Below are 20,829 nucleotides of genomic sequence, written 5' to 3'. Positions count from 1 at the left end.
GCCGGTGCGTACGGTACGATATTTGCTGCGATTTATTCAAATGAAACACGCGGAAAAAAGCACGTGTGGAATACTCCTAGACAAAGTTGCGATGCGCAGTGTCACTATTATCGCAGGTCAGTCCGCTTCAGTGAGCCGGCTAGCGAGCAGTGCCTTGTATAATTGTCTGTGAGGTTTCTCCTGTTAAGCCAGACACTTTTTAGCCTTTGACGGGATTGGATGCGCCGCCGAACACTCTACGGGAATCAAAGTCCTACTAATTGGCAAGTGTATTACTTATTACTTACAAGCAGCAGCGGCAGATATCGAGAGTATTGGTGCAGAATATTAATTCTATCGTGCCTGGATTAAAAGTCACATGAGACCGCTCAAATTGTGATATTTTTAGTCCACTCAGAGTGATTTGTTGACAAAATTAACAAGGCTGATACTTTTAGTAGGCAATTCTTGTCGCGATCTCTCAGTGAAAACTAAGGTAAGCCTAGAGCATGTAACTTATGTCATATAATCCACTCGTATCGAATCCTATCAGCTACAAGAATAATGAGTTTTTTATCATACCTATAGTACGTATATATTGTGAATGTTGTTTGCTACTAAATGGTGATAAAACCAGCTTATTTGCGGTATAGATTTGTCGGAAGCACAAAAGTAATTTCGGCGGCTGTGTGTGAAGTATTAGTTATAATCCGTTATTATACCAGTGAAGTGAATTATGAGTGAATGCTCTTATGATAGGAAAAATGTTATGTAGGAAACAATTGCATTTGACTGTTTTGTATCAGTTTGTGAACGATTAAATTTGTTATCTGGAACATTATGGTACACTCAAGTCTTTTTTTACACGGTTTGTTTTTTTCGATTACTCGAAAACTAGGCAGCTAAGGAACTATTTACAATCTACGTGAGGAATGTCGAGCTACTCCCAAATGTATTGAGAAATAAATGAATGGTCTCTAAGTTACCCCGTTCTTAATACTTAATAATTAATACTTATTGACATGTTGCAAACATTGCTTATTGCTTAAGTATGGCTTTTTAGTTTGAGTAATTCTCGTTGAAACGGGGCCACTACTGATACGACGTGTTCAAAAATTGGAACTCTTGCGCTTAATTGATTGAAAGTGGTTAAAAAATAAGAATTACACTTTTAATACCTCGAAATAGTGGACCCTTCGTTCGCCAAGAGGCCCAACAGCTTAAAAAAAGTTAAATTTTGGGCAAAGCTAGAGATCTATATCATGTGATGTTTCATAAATTTGCCATGAAACAACTAACAAATGGCCCGATTCTGTAAAGAAGAAGAACAGGGCTTTCAAATGGAGTAAAATGATGAAAACGGCGATTTTTTTGATAAACTCCAATATGGCGTTAATATTTTTTTGAAACGGTGGCACTACAATTGATGGAGGGACGGTAGAGGAAAGTAATGAATTTTTTTTGCAGTGATGGGAAAAGAGCGGGAAGGTGAGGAGGGGGGGGGGGATTTGGTAGCTACGTTTAACAAGTAGTGGTTATGACTCCTACCTTTTGTCCAATGCTGGAAGGTGCATGGGTCGAACTAAGCTATAATATAAGATTATAACCGGATTTGAACCCACAACACCAACCAGGGCATGTGCTTCCATCAATTGTAGAACCACCGTTTCAAAAAAAATATTAATATTAATGTCTGACCGCATTTCAAGGTCAAAGACTAAAAAACACTTGTTTGGTCTATCCAATATGGCGACGAAATCTAAGATGGCCGCCAAAAAAGAAAATATAGAAAATCATTATTTAATGATTATTAGTGATTATTTAGTGGTCTTTCATTAAAGGGTACTTCAAATCATTCCGCGGGTCGCATAGATTATCGCAAAGGGGTGCATGTGGCCCGCGGATCGCAGTTTGATCATTACTGATCTAAATAATATACTGACATATTGATCTGAGACTTACCACAAATACAAAAACTCTATTGGCCGTAATGAAAACAAACAAAATTTTGTTTTTCATGCACGTTATTAACGTTTAACGTCATACTTTATTATTTTTTCTTTATTTTTTCTATCTTTTTCTTTTATTATTTGTGATTGAGATTTCGCACCATTCAAGCCATGTAAATCAATATTGTACAGTATTGAGAGGTGTTCCGCGCTGGGGGACTTGTTATGTTAAGCACGCCTATAAAAATTCAGCGAAATGCCTTTAAAAATTACTGGATATTTTAGAATTACTGGATATTTTAGAGATTTTAGATAGTTTGGAAGTTATTAGGTTTTAAAATCTTTCTCTGATGCAATTCTATGAACAAATAAATGATGTGTTGATTATCGACAAACAGATTTATTGGAAGAAATGTGTGAATATGTTTCAACAAATTAATGTTCGCTGCAAATAAACGTTGCGCAGAGCTGCGACAGACATATGATTGATTAGGTGTATTCTGTGTTATCTTAATGAACGTAACTACCGGCTATCATTTGCCTATCTGTTTCATTGCATTTGATGTGGTTATTTTGGCATTTTCGCCTGTCAATTTTAATGGCTACATCGTGATCTCCCACTTATCGCAACATTTGAGCGCAGGAAATAAAGTTGATAAATAGCATATCGATAGGTGTGTATAAAAATGTGTGTTCAGAACCAAAAATGGAAATTATGAGCAGCTGAATGAATTATAATGGAATACCAAATTCATAATTTCTTTCTTGGAGAAATACTCAAAATAATTGAAATTTAATCTCGCAAAAGCAATCAAGGGTTAAGTTACAGAGCCTTTACAGAGCCTGTTTGAAACTTTTTTGAAGTCTCGACTAGTTTTTAAAATATTATCTTCACATTTTTCTTTGTATTCTGCCATCTGCACCAGACAATGGTATCGTTAAGCTTGAACAATAGACTTTAATTATGCTTTGCTTAATCAACATTGCTCCATGAATACGTACGTACGTACGTGAATACTCTTTACCAACATAAGCTTAAACCGAGTCAGAAGTCATTGTGAAGCAGGGTAGTGAATAAGAAATGAAAAAAAATCTTTCCTTTCTTGGGTATTCAGGAAAAGATACCCAAAGATCATTAATCAAAAATTTATTGAGGAATACAAAACCGGTTCCTGGAACGCTGACTACCTGGAGTTTACTACGCTGTAATAAAGGTTCAGTATAAATGCAACTCATCACTGCTGATGGACGTTCAAGAACGTACTCGTCCTCATTGTTTATCACAATACACCGTGCCCGAGAAAATTTTCTAGACTTGATCGGGAACTCGTGCCCGTATTTCACCCGACCAATCCTATCACAGTACCACCACTATCATAATCGTATTAATTCTGGATTGTGTCTCAGAGAGCTTGCATTTTCAACCGACGCTGACAGTTCGATTAGCCACGTCTCTCGACGAAAATTTTGAGTTCCATTTGCAAAATAAGCTATCACTTTCGAATAAGTTTTGGAATTAGCTAAAGCAAAGCAAAGCCTAGGTGCTACATTCCGTTATCGAAACTTGACCTTCTGTTTTTTATACGACAGACTTCGCAGCCAGCTGTTAGAGTGCAGGACAATTGCAGGGCCAGTTGCTACGATCCTATTGACTCTAACGGCCTCTCCCAGTCGAGAGCTACTTGGAATTAGCTACTTTTGCTTTTGTGCCACCTTCAGGTTTCCGGGTTAATGGGTAGACCCGGAGGTAGGTAAAGATAGCAAATATGTAGTTTGATTTGTCTATTGGTTCCTGTATTGCTATCCTACATTCTGATAAATTTTAACATGAATGTTTGAGGGCATTACTTTTTATTATTTGTGAATCTACTGTCTGAAAATAGCAAAATATCAAGCTTTCACTTCGGCTTAACGATCAGCTGTTGAATGACGGAAATTTATTGCATATTCAGGAAGCATTATTCGTTCATGCTGGTCGATCAGTATTTATTGTCTCGTGCAATTGCATGTTACTAGGTAATGAGCATCGGCTTATCGCCGTATGTTTATATTTTTTCTACATACAGTGTGTTGCTATTTGCAAAAAAAAAATCTTATCAACTGGTTTCCAACGATGCTTAACGCAAGCATGATCACACCCCACGAAGAACTAGAGTATGATCACTCTATCAAAGGCGTCGGTTTGCTGTAATCTTTAATTAAAGAGATAATACATTACAATGGATGGCCAGTGAAATTATGACTAGCAACTAAATTCAACTATTATTACGCTCTAAATGAAGCATAAGACTGCATTAGTGTATTATACCTTGGTTTTGATAGAGCTGGTATAGTTCAGTAGAACATTTGAAAACAGCTGATTTCTACTCAATTCGCTAAAACAGATTATTCATTTGTGTGTACTAGATTTGTCATCTCATTTGCCTCGCTGAATGAATTGCAGGATTTGAGGTTGGTTATGTCCGCTAACTGCTTTGATTCTACAATTTTTATGTCAATTTTTGATAAATAATAATAATGAAACTAAGGTGATTGATCTATTTTGGACAGAGCACGCGTATATTCTGGACATTTCTATTCGATTTTGCCGCAAATGACCAGAATGCAATATTCGCCCTGCTAGGCTTATCTTTTTTACCTTTGTTATACTATATAACAAAGGTTTAGAAATTGGTCGAAAAACGCGAAATAGAACCAAGGCCCGGAGGGCCAAGTGTCATATACCAATCGAGAGGGTTCGACGAATTGAGCAATGTCTGTATGTGTGTGTGTGTGTGTATGTATGTGTGTGCAGCTCATTTTCAATCGCCTGTTTCTCGGAGATGGCTGACCCGATTCATCTGCTATTACTTTTGTTTGAAAGGTATTTATGCCTAGTATATATCACTATAAAGTTGTTTCGTGGTATGACGTTTCGTTTAAAAGTTATAGGCAAAAATATGAAAACTACGTGACACGGTTTTTTCCGGAACTACACAACCAATTTTAATGATCTTAGTACCAAATGAAAGCTCTTGCTATTGCTAAACTTTTTACCAAATTTCATTGAAAAAAAATATGCAGTTTAAAAGTTACGCTTAAAAAACCAGTTTTGACAAGGTCCAAATGATCGCCTGTTTCTCAGAGATGGCCAAACTGATTTATGCCCTATTAGTTGCATTTAAAAGGTAATATAGTCGGATAGATCACTATTGAATTGTTTTTTGATTGGACGTTTAATTTGAAAGTTATGAGCAACCGTATACACCACGCCAAAATTAACTTTAATTTATAATGATTTTAACCAAGATAATTTACCTAATTTCAATTATTTTAATACCAAACAAGAGGTTTTGACACTACGAATATATATGCAAAATTGCATAAGAATTGGTTTTACCGGTAAAAAGATATTAACCCTCGAACGCTCGCGCTAACTTTTGTAACACAGTTATTCGCGCTCACAATAACCCAAAACTAAAGAAACGTGCGCACTAGAGTTTTGACTAGGAAAACTTGGTTTTAAGACTATCAAACCTTTGGAAGAGTTTTTTGAAATTGAATGCTCTATCGTCTGGTAGAATTTAAATTTTGACTAATCCCCCTAAAAGTGAAATAAAAAAAAATTTTCTTCAGTTTCAATATAACACATTGATGAGTTCTGCAAAGTTTTAGAGCATATTATTACAAGAAATTTTGCTGAAGACAGTAACCTTCTATCTCTTCAGCGAAGATAGAGGAATCTTATTTATTGCATATGCATTTGTAAAATCAGTTTTTCTATTTTAGCGCTTTTTGCAATTATTGTATGACTTTTTCATGTATTACAAAGTTGTACAGATAGTAAAAATACACAACTTTGCTGAATATAGTATACCTCTATGTTTGCTTGTTTAGGAACTGTAGAACTTTGATTGCAAAAAATACCCTAATTTTGATCTTGAATTACTCGACTACCAGCAGACGGATACATTTTAAACATTTTACATTTGCTGATAGTTTTGCTGCATACAGACACCATTTTTCTATATGAAGAAACTAGAGAAAATTCCAGTTGGGGCCAATTGCGGTACACCTCACGTGCTGCTTGCTTCGTTTCTGTGATGGTCGGTTTATGCTGATCTATTTTCCTAACAATTTAAAGTATTAATGCATTGAATAATTCTGACATTTTGCTCATAGTTTACTGAAGAACATACGTTAGTTAAACAACGATTTGTAACTATATAACAATATGGCATTTAAAAACCTATACATGTTGTACAAAATACAACAGCGTGAGTAACCGAAGGTTAACAAAAATTGATGAAATTTATGCAAGAAAACTTTATTGATGTGAATCAAATAGAATGACATTACAGAAAATTATGCATAGTTCAAAAACCTATAAACTAGACCTTTACAACGCAATGTAGGGGAACTGTGGGTAAGACGAACAGGTTAAGAAGAACAGCTAATATAATACAGAGGACTTATGATTTATAAAACCTAAATACAGTTTACTTCAGTTCAACATATTGTTTACAAAAGCAGCTAGTGAAATATTTAACAAAAAATGTTTTTCAATGTGTATTTTGAGTTTTAAAAATGGTCCGAAAAAGTGAACTTTTTTAGTTCTGCGGGTGAAACGGACAATGTGTGGGGGTAAGATGGACAGGTATTGTAAATCGCCCCAACTGAGCGCATATTATTATTATTGACCCTTAACAAATTGAATACGTAAAATATGGTGGTGTAGAGTGCAAAAAAATGAAGGGGCAGTCCACCCCCTCCCACTAGAGGCAGCCAATAGAAAGTTGTTTGGCAGTGGCAATATGAATAAGCATTCCAAAAACTGTTTCATGCCTGGCCGCTGCTAATTTGTTTGAAGTTCACGTTTGCCGGTTAAATTTTCATTTATATGCTTGAGATATCACTAACAGGCAAAATCAACAATTTTATTATAATATGTTCACTGACCATCTTACCCACACTAGCAGTTGTCCATTTCACCCCATCGTTATACATTTTTTTAAAGAGTTCACAATTTTTCATACGCAAATAAAATTACGTATTATTTCAATGCAGATGAAACTTGAAAAGGTATTAAATCGAAATACTTCATGCTATGGGCAACATTTTGGAATTAAACCACTCAAAAAGCTTAATTCCGATGGAAAAAAAGTTACATCCAAACGCAGAATCATGTCCAATTTTTAGTTTTTCTGTACTTTATCAAAATTGGAAAGTTCTAAATGATGATTGAAACGTTCAGACATCATGAGATAGCAAGATGGTTGGATGCCCATCAAAACATTTACGAATTTTAATGCTTAACTGGTAGAATCAACCATCTGTCCGTCTTACCCACCCTGTTCGTCTTACCCACAGTTCCCCTAAAGAATAATATTTCTTCTTACAACTTACTTTTACTTGCACTTACCCACATTAGTAACAACTTACTCAGCAATTTCATGAGAAAAGGAACTATCAAAATTTATAAGTGCTCCTATTTTGTTCAAATTTTGTAAGCTTATTCAATTTGCAAAAATTTTATGTAAACCAACGCCCAATGCAACGTTAACCAATAGATGAATTATTTTCCGAAGACGTGTCGATTTCTATCTCAAATAGCAAGTAAGACCGCATAACAAAGGTTCCTTTCACCACTAGGTGGATTAAATAAGGTTTTTTTTTACTAAAAAGCGATGTTAGCTCTAGAATGATCATCCTTAATTGCACCCCCGCGACTGACACCAGTAACTTACTGGCAGTAAGTCTATGTAATTCTACTGTACTAAACCAAGGAGGACTAAACTATTATTTGGCCTTAAATATGACGCTTTTGGGATAAAAGGAAAAATGATTAATTGTGGGGTACGAGCACTGCACATTGGGCAGAATCGGCCGAAAAAAACGGAACTTCTTTGCTGCTGTTTTCAAGGGGTAAAAAGTGACTTTTCTTATGTACAAAATCACGAAAAATCTATTGGTGATAGTCTCAACGGGCGCTAAAAACCGGAAGTAGCCCATTTTGCTCCATACAGCCTTATTTTCTAATTGTTTTGAAAGAATCATGTACGAACTCTTTCTAATTTGATATTGTATGGTAAGAAAAGAAGAAAAGAAGGTTAGGAAAAAGGTACATGAACAATCTATACCTATTAAGAAGGATTTCTGTCTGTCTGTCTGTCTGTCTGTCTGTCTGTCTGTCTGTCTGTCTGTCTGTCTGTCTGTCTGTCTGTCTGTCTGTCCGTATGTTCCTTATAGAATCGAAAACTACTGAACCAATCGGCATGAAAATATGCATATAGAGGTTTTTTGGGGCCAGGAAAGGTTTTAGTGTTGGTTAGAAACCCCTCCCCCCACTAAGAGGGGGGGCTCCCATACAAATGAAACACAAATTTCTGCATAACTCGACAACTAATCAAGCAAATAGAACAAAATTTGGCATGTGGGTGTTTTCGGTGACAAGAATTTATTCTATGGTAAACTGAGACCCCTCCCCTCTTTATAAGGGGAATTATAACTCCTCTCCTCTTTAAAAGGGGGGGGCTTCCATACAAATTTCCTCATAACTCGAGAACTAATCAAGCAAATGGAACCAAATTTGGCATGTGAAGGTTTTCGAGGGCAAAAATATTTTCTATAGTAAATTAGGACCCCTCCCCACTTTAAGAGGGGGGCTCCTGTACCAAAGAAACACAATTTTCCTCATAACTCGAGAAGTAATTAAGCAAATGGAACCAAATTTGGCATGTGGGTGTTTTTGGAGACAAAAATTTTTTCTATGATGAATTGGGACCCCTCCCCGTTTTAAGAGGGGGGGATCCTATACACATGAAATACAAATTTCCTCATAACTGAAGAACTAATCAAGCAAATGGAACAAAATTTGGCATGTGAAAGTTTTCGAGGGCAAGAATATTTTCTATGGTAAATTAGAACCCTCCCCACTTTAAGAGGGGGGAGGTCTCCTATACAAACGAAATACAAATTTCCTCATAACTCGAGAACTAATCAAGCAAATGGAACGAAATTTGGCACGTGGGTGTTTTTGGAGACAAAATTTTTTTCTATGATGAATTGGGACCCCTCCCCACTTTAGGAAGGGGGGCTCCTATACAAATGAAATGCAAATTTCCTCATAACTCGAGAATTAATCAAGCAAATGGAACCAAATTTGGCATGTGAAAGTTTTTTAGGGCATGAATATTTTCTATGGTGAATTAGAACCCCTCCCCACTTTAAGAGGGGGGGGGCTCCTATACAAACGAAATACAAATTTCCTCATAACTCGAGAATTAATCAAGCAAATGGAACCAAATATGACACGTGGGTGTTTTTGGAGACAAAAACTTTTTCTATGATGAACTGGGACCCCTCCTCACTTTAGGAGGGGGGGCTCCTATACAAACGAAATACAAATTTCCTCATAACTCGAGAACTAATCAAGCAAATGGAACCAAATTTGGCACGTGGGTGTTTTTGGTGACAAAAATTTTTTCTATGATGAATTGGGACCCCTACCCACTTTAGGAGGGGGGGCTCCTATACAAATGAAATTCAAATTTCCTCATAACTCGAGAACTAATCAAGCAAATAGAACCAAATTTGGCATGTGGAGGTTTCTGGAGGCAAAAATATTTTCTATGGTGAATTAGGGCCACTCCCAACTTTAAGAGGGGGTGCTTCTACACAAATGAAATACAAATTTCTTCATAATTCGAGAACTAATCAAGCAAATGGAACCATATTTGGCATGTGGGTGTTTTTGGAGGCAACCATTTTTTCTATGATGAATTAGGACCCCTTACCTTTTTAAGAGGGGGGGCTCTCATACAAACGAAATACAAATTTCCTCATAACTCTAGAACTAATCAAGCAAATGGAACCAAATTTGACATGTAAGTGGTTTTGGACGCAAGATTTTTTTCTATGGTGAATTGAGACCCCTCTCTTCTTTAGAAAGCGAGTTATGACCCATCTCCCCGTTAAGAGGGTGGGCTTCCATACAAATGAAATGCAAATTTCCTCTTATCTCGAGAACTAATCAATCAAATGGAACCAAATTTGGCATGTGGGAGTTTTAGATGGCAGAAATTTTTTCTATGGTGAATTACGACCCCTTCCCCTTTTAAGAGGGGAGCTCCCATACAAATGAAATTCAAATTTCCTTATAACTTGAGAACTAATCAAGCAAATGGAACCAAATTTGGCAGGTGGGAGATTTTGGAGTCTTGAATTTATTTTACGATAGTTAGAGACCTCTCGCCCCTGTGGTAGGGGGATATGGACTCTCATACAAATAAAACAGAAATTTTTGCGAAACCCAAAAACTAATCGAACTCGAGAAATTCGAGACTCTTCCATAAAACATTAGTCAATACAAGACCACAAAAACTATCTATAGTAACACTAGATCATTCAGGACGAGACGGTCGCGAGTGTTGCCGGTGACCCGCCGTCGGAAGCGCCGCCCACTGTGGGGCTTGCAAAACTCGAGATTGTGACAAAGATCATCCGAGATTCATGATTTATGTACAACACAGGTTAATTTGTGGCAATACGAAGTTTGTCGGGTCAGCTAGTTTTTTATAATGCAACATAATCTAGAAGCCTGTTTTGCCCCATTTTACTCAAGGTTTTTGTATCACAGGTAAAATACCAATTACCAGGGATTTTCAAGAAGGCATGCCTGTTGAGCATGTTGTCAGAAGAATCGAACGACGATCAAGATTTTCACTAAAATTTCGTGTAAGGGAATGTTTGCCTTGCTTTACCTACTTAATTACTTTTACTGAAATCTGATGAAAAGGAGCAACTGTGAAAGTACTCTGATTTCGTTCAAAGTTTGTGTGTTTGTTCCTAGTTGAAACATTTTAGACCCATATTTTTTATTGAACCCCTTTCCTGAGTTAGGGTGACTATCAAAATCGTCATGCTTTCCGATCTTATTTCATTCAACACTTCATAACTTTTAAACCACTGAGCCGAATTTAATGATTTTGGATCGAAATAAAAGATATTTCGATCAACTTTTCAGAAAATATATTCGACTGTAGCTCAAAGTATTCCGAACTATAAAATATTGAAACTTTGAAGAAAGAAAGACTGGCAAGCATGAAGTTTTTTGTAGCCACCCTAAATTGGAGTATTTTAACAGTTGCTCGTTTTTCTATCAATACCTTTTCAGATTTCAGTACAAGTTGTAGGGTAAAATATGGCTAAACATCCCCCTAAACGACATTTTTGTGTAAATCTTGATCATCATAAGATCTCCTGACTTTTCCAACCTGCCCAGCAAGCATGCCTTCTTGAAAATCTCTGGTAAAAGTATCGAATTGGTATTTTACCTGTGGTACAGAAACCTTGAGTAAAAGGTGTTTTGCCCCGACTTCTAGATTATGTTGCATTAAAATAAAATTGTTCATATACCTTTTTCCTAACATTTTTCTTCTTGTTTTACCATAGAATCCCAAATTAGAGAGAGTTTGTACATGATTTTTTCAAAACTGGGGTGAATGGGGCGTAATGGGCTACTTTCTATCATTTCCGCGCGTTGAAACCATCGCCAATCGATTTATCGTGATTTTTTTACATTAGAAAAGTCACTTTGAACCCCTTAAAAACAGCGGCAACAAAAAGTTCCGTTTTTTCGGTTGATTTGGTGTACTGTGCACTGGGAGAAATTTTACATGTTTGCAAGTAGCAAGAAGTATTATCACAGCTGTTCGGCAATCGGCTATACATGACGCAAAGGTTATTTTTCTTTATTGGAAATCGTTGAATTATTGCAGAATACGATTGAGTGCAGCTAGTCGGTAATTTAGGAAGAGCAGATTTGAATATGTCATAAGGACATATAGTCGGGGAAACTGTCCCCAGACTGTCAATTATAGACGTTATGGTTATAGGAAAAAAAAAGAATTTGTTATACACAATTGGTTCCAGAATTGAACCTTTTTTTTCTTGTGTGGACTCATTACTGCGACCAAGCTGTAGATCTATTGTAATATCGCCCGGGTGTTTACTGTAGCCTGTACCGCATATTTTTGCTACTATCGCTATTGAATGAGCGATGAGATTTTATAAATTTTTTTATGCGTGCTTGTGTGTATTGAGGTTTACCCTTCCTCCAATACTTACTCTTCTTTATCCACCTCGCTCCACATGACAGTGCTGTGCCCAATTATAGCCAATCCCTGGCGCAACCAGGTTGGCTACCAGTGCGTTTGACTATAAAAGTCTCATTTTTGCACTGTTAATAGGCTTCATCGGGATAATATAGAATTCAGCATGTAGGAAGGGTGATGAGGGGCCTGAGAATAAACCCATGCTAAAGTCACTTTGACATCGAACGGCCTGATTCTACTAAGATTCGAACTCAAGACCATTCGCTTGTCAAAGCAGACTCAATAAACTTTCGGCTACAGAGCCCCCCGATTTTAACACTATAACGGAAAACCTAATAGATTTAGAGTCGTAAACCCTTACAACTTAACTTAGGAAGGAGGAAGGATACCTACTTTATGAAATCTTATAGAATATCTTCTGTTTAGACAGAAGAAAGAATATTAGTGCTATAGTTACTGTCACTCGGCCCTAGACCTGACAATATTTATAACTACAGATTTCTGCAATACTGCAGTTATCCGTAAGACTCAGAAATACTACATTCCAAGTAGGAAATTTTGCTCTTATCGTTCTGCTGATAAATGAAGCTCAATTAATGATAATTAAATTTACATTGTCAGCAACACACTGACAACAACTGACGTTGCAGTGTTCTACAGTAGTCAATCTTTTATCATCATATCACTTTCTATTAGATATAATCGTTATCAATATAGCTTAAATTAATGTTTACATTTCTTAAACATAAGAACCTGATTATTGTACCGACCCCATAGTGACCAAGCTTTTTATTTACTGATAAGGCAACGTGCAAAACACGCAGAAAATAATACACGCTTCCATGTGGTAATAATAATCAATCGTTGAAGATTGCCTGATCTTTATCAATATGTCCGAAAACTATAAGTGTTTTTCATCTTAATCATCTCAGTGGGTTTTATACTGTGAACAGGGTTGTTGCGAAAACTCCCTTACCAATAATTCTGGCAGCTTAGGCAATATTCAGGCGACACTGAAGGTAGCTCGCTCTGCTGGCCAAAATGATTTCTTTAAGCATCTGTGTGAGTGAGCCTTAATAATTATTTCACCATATCAACACAACTGAACCAACACTAATGCGGAACTTCGGAGAATAATTTATTAACACTCAAATAAAATTTTACTGAAAGAAGTGTCACCGATAGTGACACTTGACGTTTATATGGCAAAATATTATCAAGGGATTGTATACAGTTAAAATGTTTGAAAAAGTGATTTTCTTTTTTCTGTTCAAAGTGTACATACTTATTCGTCAAATATTTACGAGGACACGCACATTTGTAAAGATGTGTCAGAATAATTGGTGCTGATGCAGTTCTTGATATATAAATCTTAAATCTTTTTTAATTCCGTCAAAGTCAATTGACGAAGGAAGTCGAAACTTTTGAACGCATATTTCCCAAAACTATGTTGCCAATTATCACTATCTGCAAATTGAACCTGCAAAATCTGCAAAAGCGTAACAAAAACAATAGCACATTCGTTGATCTTTAACTTTTACTCAGATATTTCTTGGTAAAACGGATTATTTTTGAGAAGAGAAACTTCTCACTCCTCTCACACTACTTGTGTAAAGTATGACTGCAAATTGAGAATAAATTTTCAATTAATTCATGAATTTTTTTTACAATTTTGCGTAAGTTAACCCAATTTCATTGTATATTGCAGTTTAAACCAGTAACCAAGCTACATCATAGTTCGACGATTGACACAATTAGCTGTCAACAACAGGATGCCCACTGCACAAGAAGCATGTGATCAAGATGCCTCGCTTGAAGATCGAGATGATAGGCATCGAATCACAACTAATCACAATCTGCAGCTAATTCAACCAACGTTGATATCCTCGTACGCTAAGGATAAGGAAACTGAAGAGTCCAAAACAACGCAGGGATCTGTCAGTTCCTTAGTTCGGAAAGCTGGAAAGCGGAGTAATCGAATGCAAGTACGAATTTGTTCTGTTTGACTGATTTATATTAGAGATTGACATGTACGCAATGATTTCAGCTGACTATGAGCATTCTAGCAAATCTGACGGTTTTATCCTCTGGCATGGGCTTGGGTTATTCGGCAATTACGTTACACTCACTCACACAGGAGGACGATCCGCTGCGGTTGAATCCGGATCAGGCGTCTTGGTTCGGTAAGTGAAATTTTTTTTAATTCTATTATTTCACTTACAGCATCACGATAGGGTTCAGCACAGATACAATTCATTATACATTATACTTTAGGGAGCTATTCATAGTTTCATCACGCGTCCTCGTTACTCATTAATTTTTAGATTTTAATTTGGAGTAATTTGGACTGGAACTTTTAATTGGAATCAGATATGAAGTCGGTCATGAATGGGAATGAGAACATGAAGTTTCATGTGAAATTGCAATTGAATTACACTTGAAATCGGATTTGAAATCAAAGTTGGATTTAAATTAGAATTCAAATTTCACGAGAAATTGGACTCGAAATTTGAATTAAATTAGATTTGAAAATTGAATTAAAATAACGGGTGACAATTAAAATTTTGGATTTTTTTTTTCTCAAGCTGTCAACAAAAGACAAAGATACAAGAAGAAGATCTGATTTACCGAAACTAAAGATATATTATCCATTGTTGAAAAAAAAAACATTTGAAAACGGTCCGTAATCGGCAGTTCGGTGAAGCTTCCGTTTGATGTTGGAAAAGGAGCGTTGTACGGCCGTCATGTCAACTTTGCGAATGCATCTCTTGATTGTATAGCTATTTTTGTACACCAAGGAACTCCAAATCCCGAAGAAAGCTTCGATTGGGCGCACTGAGTCAGATTTGTCAGGTCGTGGTGTTTGGGTACAAATGGGATTGAAAGGATATTCAGGAACAATTGTGTTTTCTTGGCGTAATGCGATGGTGTTCTATCTGGCCAAAACACGTATTGTCCATTGCATGATGTTTTTGTAGAAACGGGATCAAAATTTTTTCAAACATTCATCTGGTGCTGCACATCTTAGTTGATAGCCAAACCAGAGAGCTTGTTGTAGGGGAAAGAAATGAAAATTTTTGGTGAAGGAGGGGAAGAGCGGAAAGGAAAGGAGGGGGGGGGGGATATTGGTAGCTACGCTTGACAAGTAGTCAAGCTTCCTACCTTTTGTCCAATGCTGAAAGGTGCATGAGTCGAACCAAGCTATAATCTGAGATTATAATCGCGATAATTTATTATAGCATAAAATGAGTAAGTTTTTAACGGGTGTATCTTTGGAGTAGTTTATTAATAAAACATTACGCATTTTCTAACAGTATTCGGGTTACCGTTAATCCGCCTATGGTTGTTGGTCTGTCTCTTTATGGAGAAGATGAGCAAAACCAAGCCTGCGGATACTTTGCGTGAATTGACCCTAATACATAATTCTTAGATTTTACATTTGCAATAACTTGATAACGGATACGCCTAAGAAACAGGTTATATAAGAACTTAGTTTAAAATGGTGCGTATAGAATTTGAATTTGTTAGCTTTACAAAAAATATAAATTTCAAAAACTTTTCAAAACATATCAGAAAGAGTGTCGCTAAGTAGCTCATTACCAGATTGTAGGGCATAATTTAAGTAATCTTCAAATAAATAAGTGAAATAGGAGCGGATATTCTGAGAACATTAACATTTTATGATTTTTGTTATGATTTTGCGAAGCTTTCCTTTCATTGTAATTTTGTTCTGAAAATACATCTAACTTCTCACAACTTTTCCTTTGACGCCATTTTGATCAAATAATAAAATATCCTTTCTTAATACGCCCTTTTGAAATGGAAATGACGAATAAGATGGTATATCAAATCAAAGGTTCCTTTTACCACTAGGTGGATTAAATCGGGGTTTGGTTCTTTTTTGTCCCCTTTTCTGTCTAGTTTTTGAAAATAGCTTATTGCTTATCTTACAACAAATTTCATGTGATTATTTTTGACTATGACTATGAAAAATCAAATTTTTTCACAATTTTTATTGATGAGTACAATTATTATTGGCTTATAAAATACGAAAAACATGAAAAATTTCTATGATAAGTACATTTGGCATGCCTGATTGCCTGCCCTACTAGTATATGGTAACGCAATGCGTTTTTGCGGTTTTTGCCGGCATTAGTAAAAGCTCTTTTTTGCACTACGCACCCCTATAATATAGTTACTATATATATAGTTCGGCGGATAGAAAACCAGGCGAATTGGCATCCCTGATTTATGAAATTAAATTTGAAATTATGGTGAAATGTGCAGGTTTTTACGAAAAATAATCACTGGCGGGTGTTGAAAATGACTAGTTCTATGAAAATAAAGTGACTACACTTATTTTAAACTATTTTTAACATTACTCCTGCATTTTGGATTTTGAAAAGCTTTTGGCTCCGCTTTTGACGTTTATTTGGCTCCCGATTTTCTATCCGCCGAACTATATATTTAGTAACTATACCCTATAACAACGCATTTCACTATGTACAACAATACGTAAAAGTCAAAAGTAGTAAGTTGTAAGACTTTGGGTTGTATCGTATGTAAATTTCAAAAGATAAAAGCTAGAAAAGAAGCACCCTTGACTTTTAACCGTATTTTAATATCAGACGACCAGGCGCTTTTCAACAGTTTTTCACCCACGTCCCACTATCGGATGGCGCTTTATTACACGGATGCCAAGTGTTTTTAAAAAGTCTCGCTCACCTTCACAGTCTTTCCAACCGAGACAGAAAGTTTGTTAGCGATCCGCGGTTGGCGACCAAAACGGTACCAACATGGTACCTAATCTTCAAATATTTTCAATATTAAAAAAACTCTTCTGAATGTCATTACCAACGAAATTAAAAGTTTTCACTGTTGTGTAACAGTATAAACGTATATGTCTTCACATCTGGCACCTCTGTTCGGTTGTACATATAGCACACGCGCTATCGCTTCCGTTCATATGTAAACATTTGTAGTGTTCTTCGCCATGGAACAAGCTTCAAAGCTTACAGCGCACTAAGTCCCTATACGACTTCATTGTATGTGTTCTAAAGCTTTCATGCTGACGCCAATACTGATTTATGCTGTATACATGCATCCACATACCAATATTATAGCTATGTTATGCTAAGACTCGTTCACCGTCACAAACAGTAACGACGCTACCTGTTCGATAAATTGTTACGATCCATCTCAATTCATTTCAGCTTCAATCAATTCGATAGCCTGTCCGTTTGGGGGACTCATTTCCGGTTATCTGCTAGATAGAATAGGACGGAAATGGACGCTTATCTTTATCAACCTGCTGTCCATCGTCTCTTGGACTCTGATTGCTGTTTCCAGTACCACCAATTTTGAACTGATGTACACGCAAATTATAATCGCACGTGTGATAATAGGTAAGTACATGCGAAAATAAAATATTTTATTAATCCTATGTATATACGATTCCATCTGTTATCATTATTAGGCTTGGTAATCGGGCTCGTCAGTGCATCGGCTGCTATTTATTCAGCTGAAATTGCTACGCCAAGGATGCGTGGCCGCCTCACGGTGCTGACCTCGTTAGCCATCGCGGTCGGTATACTTATGATCTACAGCTTTGGCTATGCCATCCCGGAGAATTTCCGCTTGGTAGCTGGTATCGCAGCGGGGTGCTGTGTTGCCTCATTGTTACTACTAATTCCACTACCCGAATCTCCTGCTTGGTTGATATCAAAGCAACGCGAATCAGAAGCGGAACGTTCCTTAAAGAAAATAAGAGGCTTCGGAAACTGTTCGAAAATAATACCGGAAATTGAACATGAACTAACCAGGCTGAAAGAAAATGTTGAAGCACAGAGAAGTGCTGGCAAGGAAAGTTTAATAGACATGATTAGACAACCCGAGGTATATAAGCCTCTGGGGGTTATTATCGGATTTTTCGGGTTTCAACAATTTTCTGGCATTTTTGTGGTAGTCGTTTATGCTGCAAAGGTGTCGTCAGAGGCCAGCGTCTCAATAGATCCATTTCTTTGCACAGTACTAATCGGAGTTACTCGCGTTGTAGCAACTGTATTGGTGTCATACATCTTGGACACACTGGGAAGGAAACCACCGTCGATATTCTCCGGCGTTGGTATGGCTGCTTGTATGTTTGGTATAGCTGCTTGCATTTACAATCCGCTTCATGATACCCTGCGATGGATTCCAACCTTTTTAATCCTAACATACATCTTCACTAGTACTTTAGGATTTCTAACTATGCCATTCTCAATGCTGGCGGAACTCTTTCCTCAGAAGGTTCGAGGTCCTGCTTCTGGTATAACCGTATTCTTTGCCTATCTAATGTCGTTTGTGATTATTAAACTCTATCCAACGATGGTGGATAAATTGGGCAGTGCAAATGTGTTTATTTTCTATGGTACGGTTTCTTTGTTTGGAATCTTGTTTGTTTATTACATTGTTCCGGAAACTAAAGGTAAATCCCTACAGGAAATAGAAGATTATTTTCGAGGAAAATCGTCCACTCGAAGATCGAGTACTTCCGCGGGTGACTGCGCGGAATTATCCACTTCAGCTGTGTAAAGTAAATCTGTTGAAAGTTTGGCTTTTCCCACTACACAATGTATAATTGTAGAACACCAGCAGAGTCGGCTATTTTTGTTTGATTCCCAAATTATTTGATCGGGGCCACTAAAGTGTGATTAATTGTTTCTTTACGACTCGATGCAATCAAGTTGCTTTTAGTCAATTCTGAACCTCAGATGTGCCGCCAATTGAAACAATTAATGTTAGTTTGGAGCTAGAAGAGTTAACGATGAACTAATTGATTGTCTTCCTAATTTATGTGGTATGAAAGTAAATGGCGGTCTTTTTAAACTTGATTATTCATTAGAAGACGTACTTTGACAATCGATTCTGAAAAGCCTGAAACATTATAGTAATCAATGCTGTGATAGTTCTAATAAACTTCGGTTGCCAATACTTAGCAATTGTATAATAGATAGGTTTAGCTTATAATTAGTATTAACAATTTAAGTGTTTTAATGTGTACTTTACTAGGTCTGCAATGTATTGCTAAAAATAAATTATTCTTTTGAAACTCAATGATTGAAACTCTTGTTTAGTGAAAATATTGGATTGAAAGAAATGTACTGAAAGTGGGGTAATTTGCAAAGACGTGCGTTCTAAATCGGTTTGAAGATCAAAACAAAATACACTGAAGTCGCTTTTTACGCGAATATTTTTACACGAATTTCGGAATGTACGCGGTTTTTTTTACGCGAATTTCGGAATTTACGCGGTTTTTTATGCGAATTGCGGAATTTACGCGGTTTTTTTACGCGAATTTCGGAATTTACGCGGTTTTGATTTACGCGAAACGTATCCTTCGCGTAAAAAGCGACTTGAGTGTAGTCTCATAAATTTGTAGCTAAGTGTAAATTTAATTAAATAACCAAAAGAAAGTCGGCTGTCATAAAAAGGAAAATAGTTGCCGTTAGTTTCTTCTATTCATTTAATAAGTATTTATGATCGAATATGAATAATATTTGACAGAAACTGTTTGTAATAAAATTTATGATAAACTAGAGGACCCGGCGCGCGTTGCTACGCCATTCTAAAAAGAGGGTGCATGCATAATCCTGAAGATTTGATTAATTGTAATCTTACAACCAAGAGCTTTCTTTTTGACAACCCAAGATATTCCTAAATCATGCCGCAAATTTCTAATCCAACGCATCAGCATTTGTGACTCGAGCAGCAAGTCCAACGTAACGATTTGCGATTACCAACCCTTAAAATGGTAATGTTGACAAAATCGTAATAAAATATCAGTGCAGTTCGATTGAAATCAGTTGAAAACTGGTCAGAAACCATAAACTACGTGTAATCTCAACATTATTTTCTTCATATTTTCATTTCAACAATGTATTTTCTCTTCAATTTTGTTTTTAAAATAAGTATTTTATTATCTTACTTTTGTTTAATATGACCTATTATTCAAGCTTCACCGATTTATTCTTAAAAATTTTGTTCCAAATTTCTCTTATATTTTACTACGGACGGCAACACTCGCGAGTTCGATTATTTTTTGAATATTGCATTGTTTAATTTGTATGAAAGCCCTCCCCCCTTCCAGAAGGGAGAGGAATCTCAATACGCCACAGAAAAAAAAATTGTCTCCAGTAACCCCCAAATAATTAACAATTGCTTGATTAATAGTCGAGTTATGGGGATATTTGTGTTTTATTTGAATGGAAGCCCCCTCTTAGAAGAAGGTTTCTCAATCTACCATAGAAAAAAAATCTACCTCCAAAAACCTTCACATGCCACATTTGGTTCCATTTGCTTGATTAGTTCTCGAGTTATAAAGAAATTTGTGTTTCATTTCCCTCCCTTCTAAAGGGGGAGGGGTCTCAAACAACCATAGAAAAAAATCCTGTCTCTAGAAACCCCCATATGCCAAATTTGGTTCCATTTGGTTGAATAACTGTCAAGTTATGAAGAAATTTTTTTTTGCATGCCCCCCCCTCTTAGAGGAAGGAGGGTTCTCAATCTACCATAGAAAAAAATTCTGACTCCAAAAACCTTCACATGCCAAATTTGGTTCCATTTGCTTGATTAATAGTCAAGTTATGAGGAAATTTTGGTTCTATTTGTATGGGAGCCCCCCCTCTTAGAGGAAGGAGGGTTCTTAATCTACCATAGAAAAAATTTCTGCCTCCAAAAACTTTCACATGCCAAATTTGGTTCCATTTGCTTGATTAGTTCCCGAGTTATAAAGAAATTTGTGTTTCAGTTGTATGGGAGCCCCCCCC

The 20,829-nt window shown here is 36.5% G+C and overlaps 1 protein-coding gene across 1 annotated transcript; it reads left to right on the top strand.

The window, feature by feature from the left end:
- Positions 1 to 160: 160 nt before the first annotated feature.
- LOC128741531 (facilitated trehalose transporter Tret1-like) lies at positions 161 to 19,069 on the top strand. The gene is made up of 5 exons (XM_053837413.1): positions 161 to 475; positions 13,731 to 14,007; positions 14,070 to 14,205; positions 17,236 to 17,427; positions 17,499 to 19,069. Exons 2-5 carry the CDS (start codon positions 13,795 to 13,797, stop codon positions 18,593 to 18,595), a joined length of 1,638 nt encoding a protein of 545 aa, XP_053693388.1. The 5' UTR covers positions 161 to 475; positions 13,731 to 13,794; the 3' UTR covers positions 18,596 to 19,069.
- The last annotated feature ends 1,760 nt before the right edge of the window (positions 19,070 to 20,829 follow it).

The sequence above is a fragment of the Sabethes cyaneus genome, chromosome 3 (assembly GCF_943734655.1).
Source record: "Sabethes cyaneus chromosome 3, idSabCyanKW18_F2, whole genome shotgun sequence".
Classification (NCBI taxonomy): domain Eukaryota; kingdom Metazoa; phylum Arthropoda; class Insecta; order Diptera; family Culicidae; genus Sabethes; species Sabethes cyaneus.
Note: the sequence above shows the minus strand (reverse complement) of the source record. Positions and strands in the feature narration are given on the sequence as shown.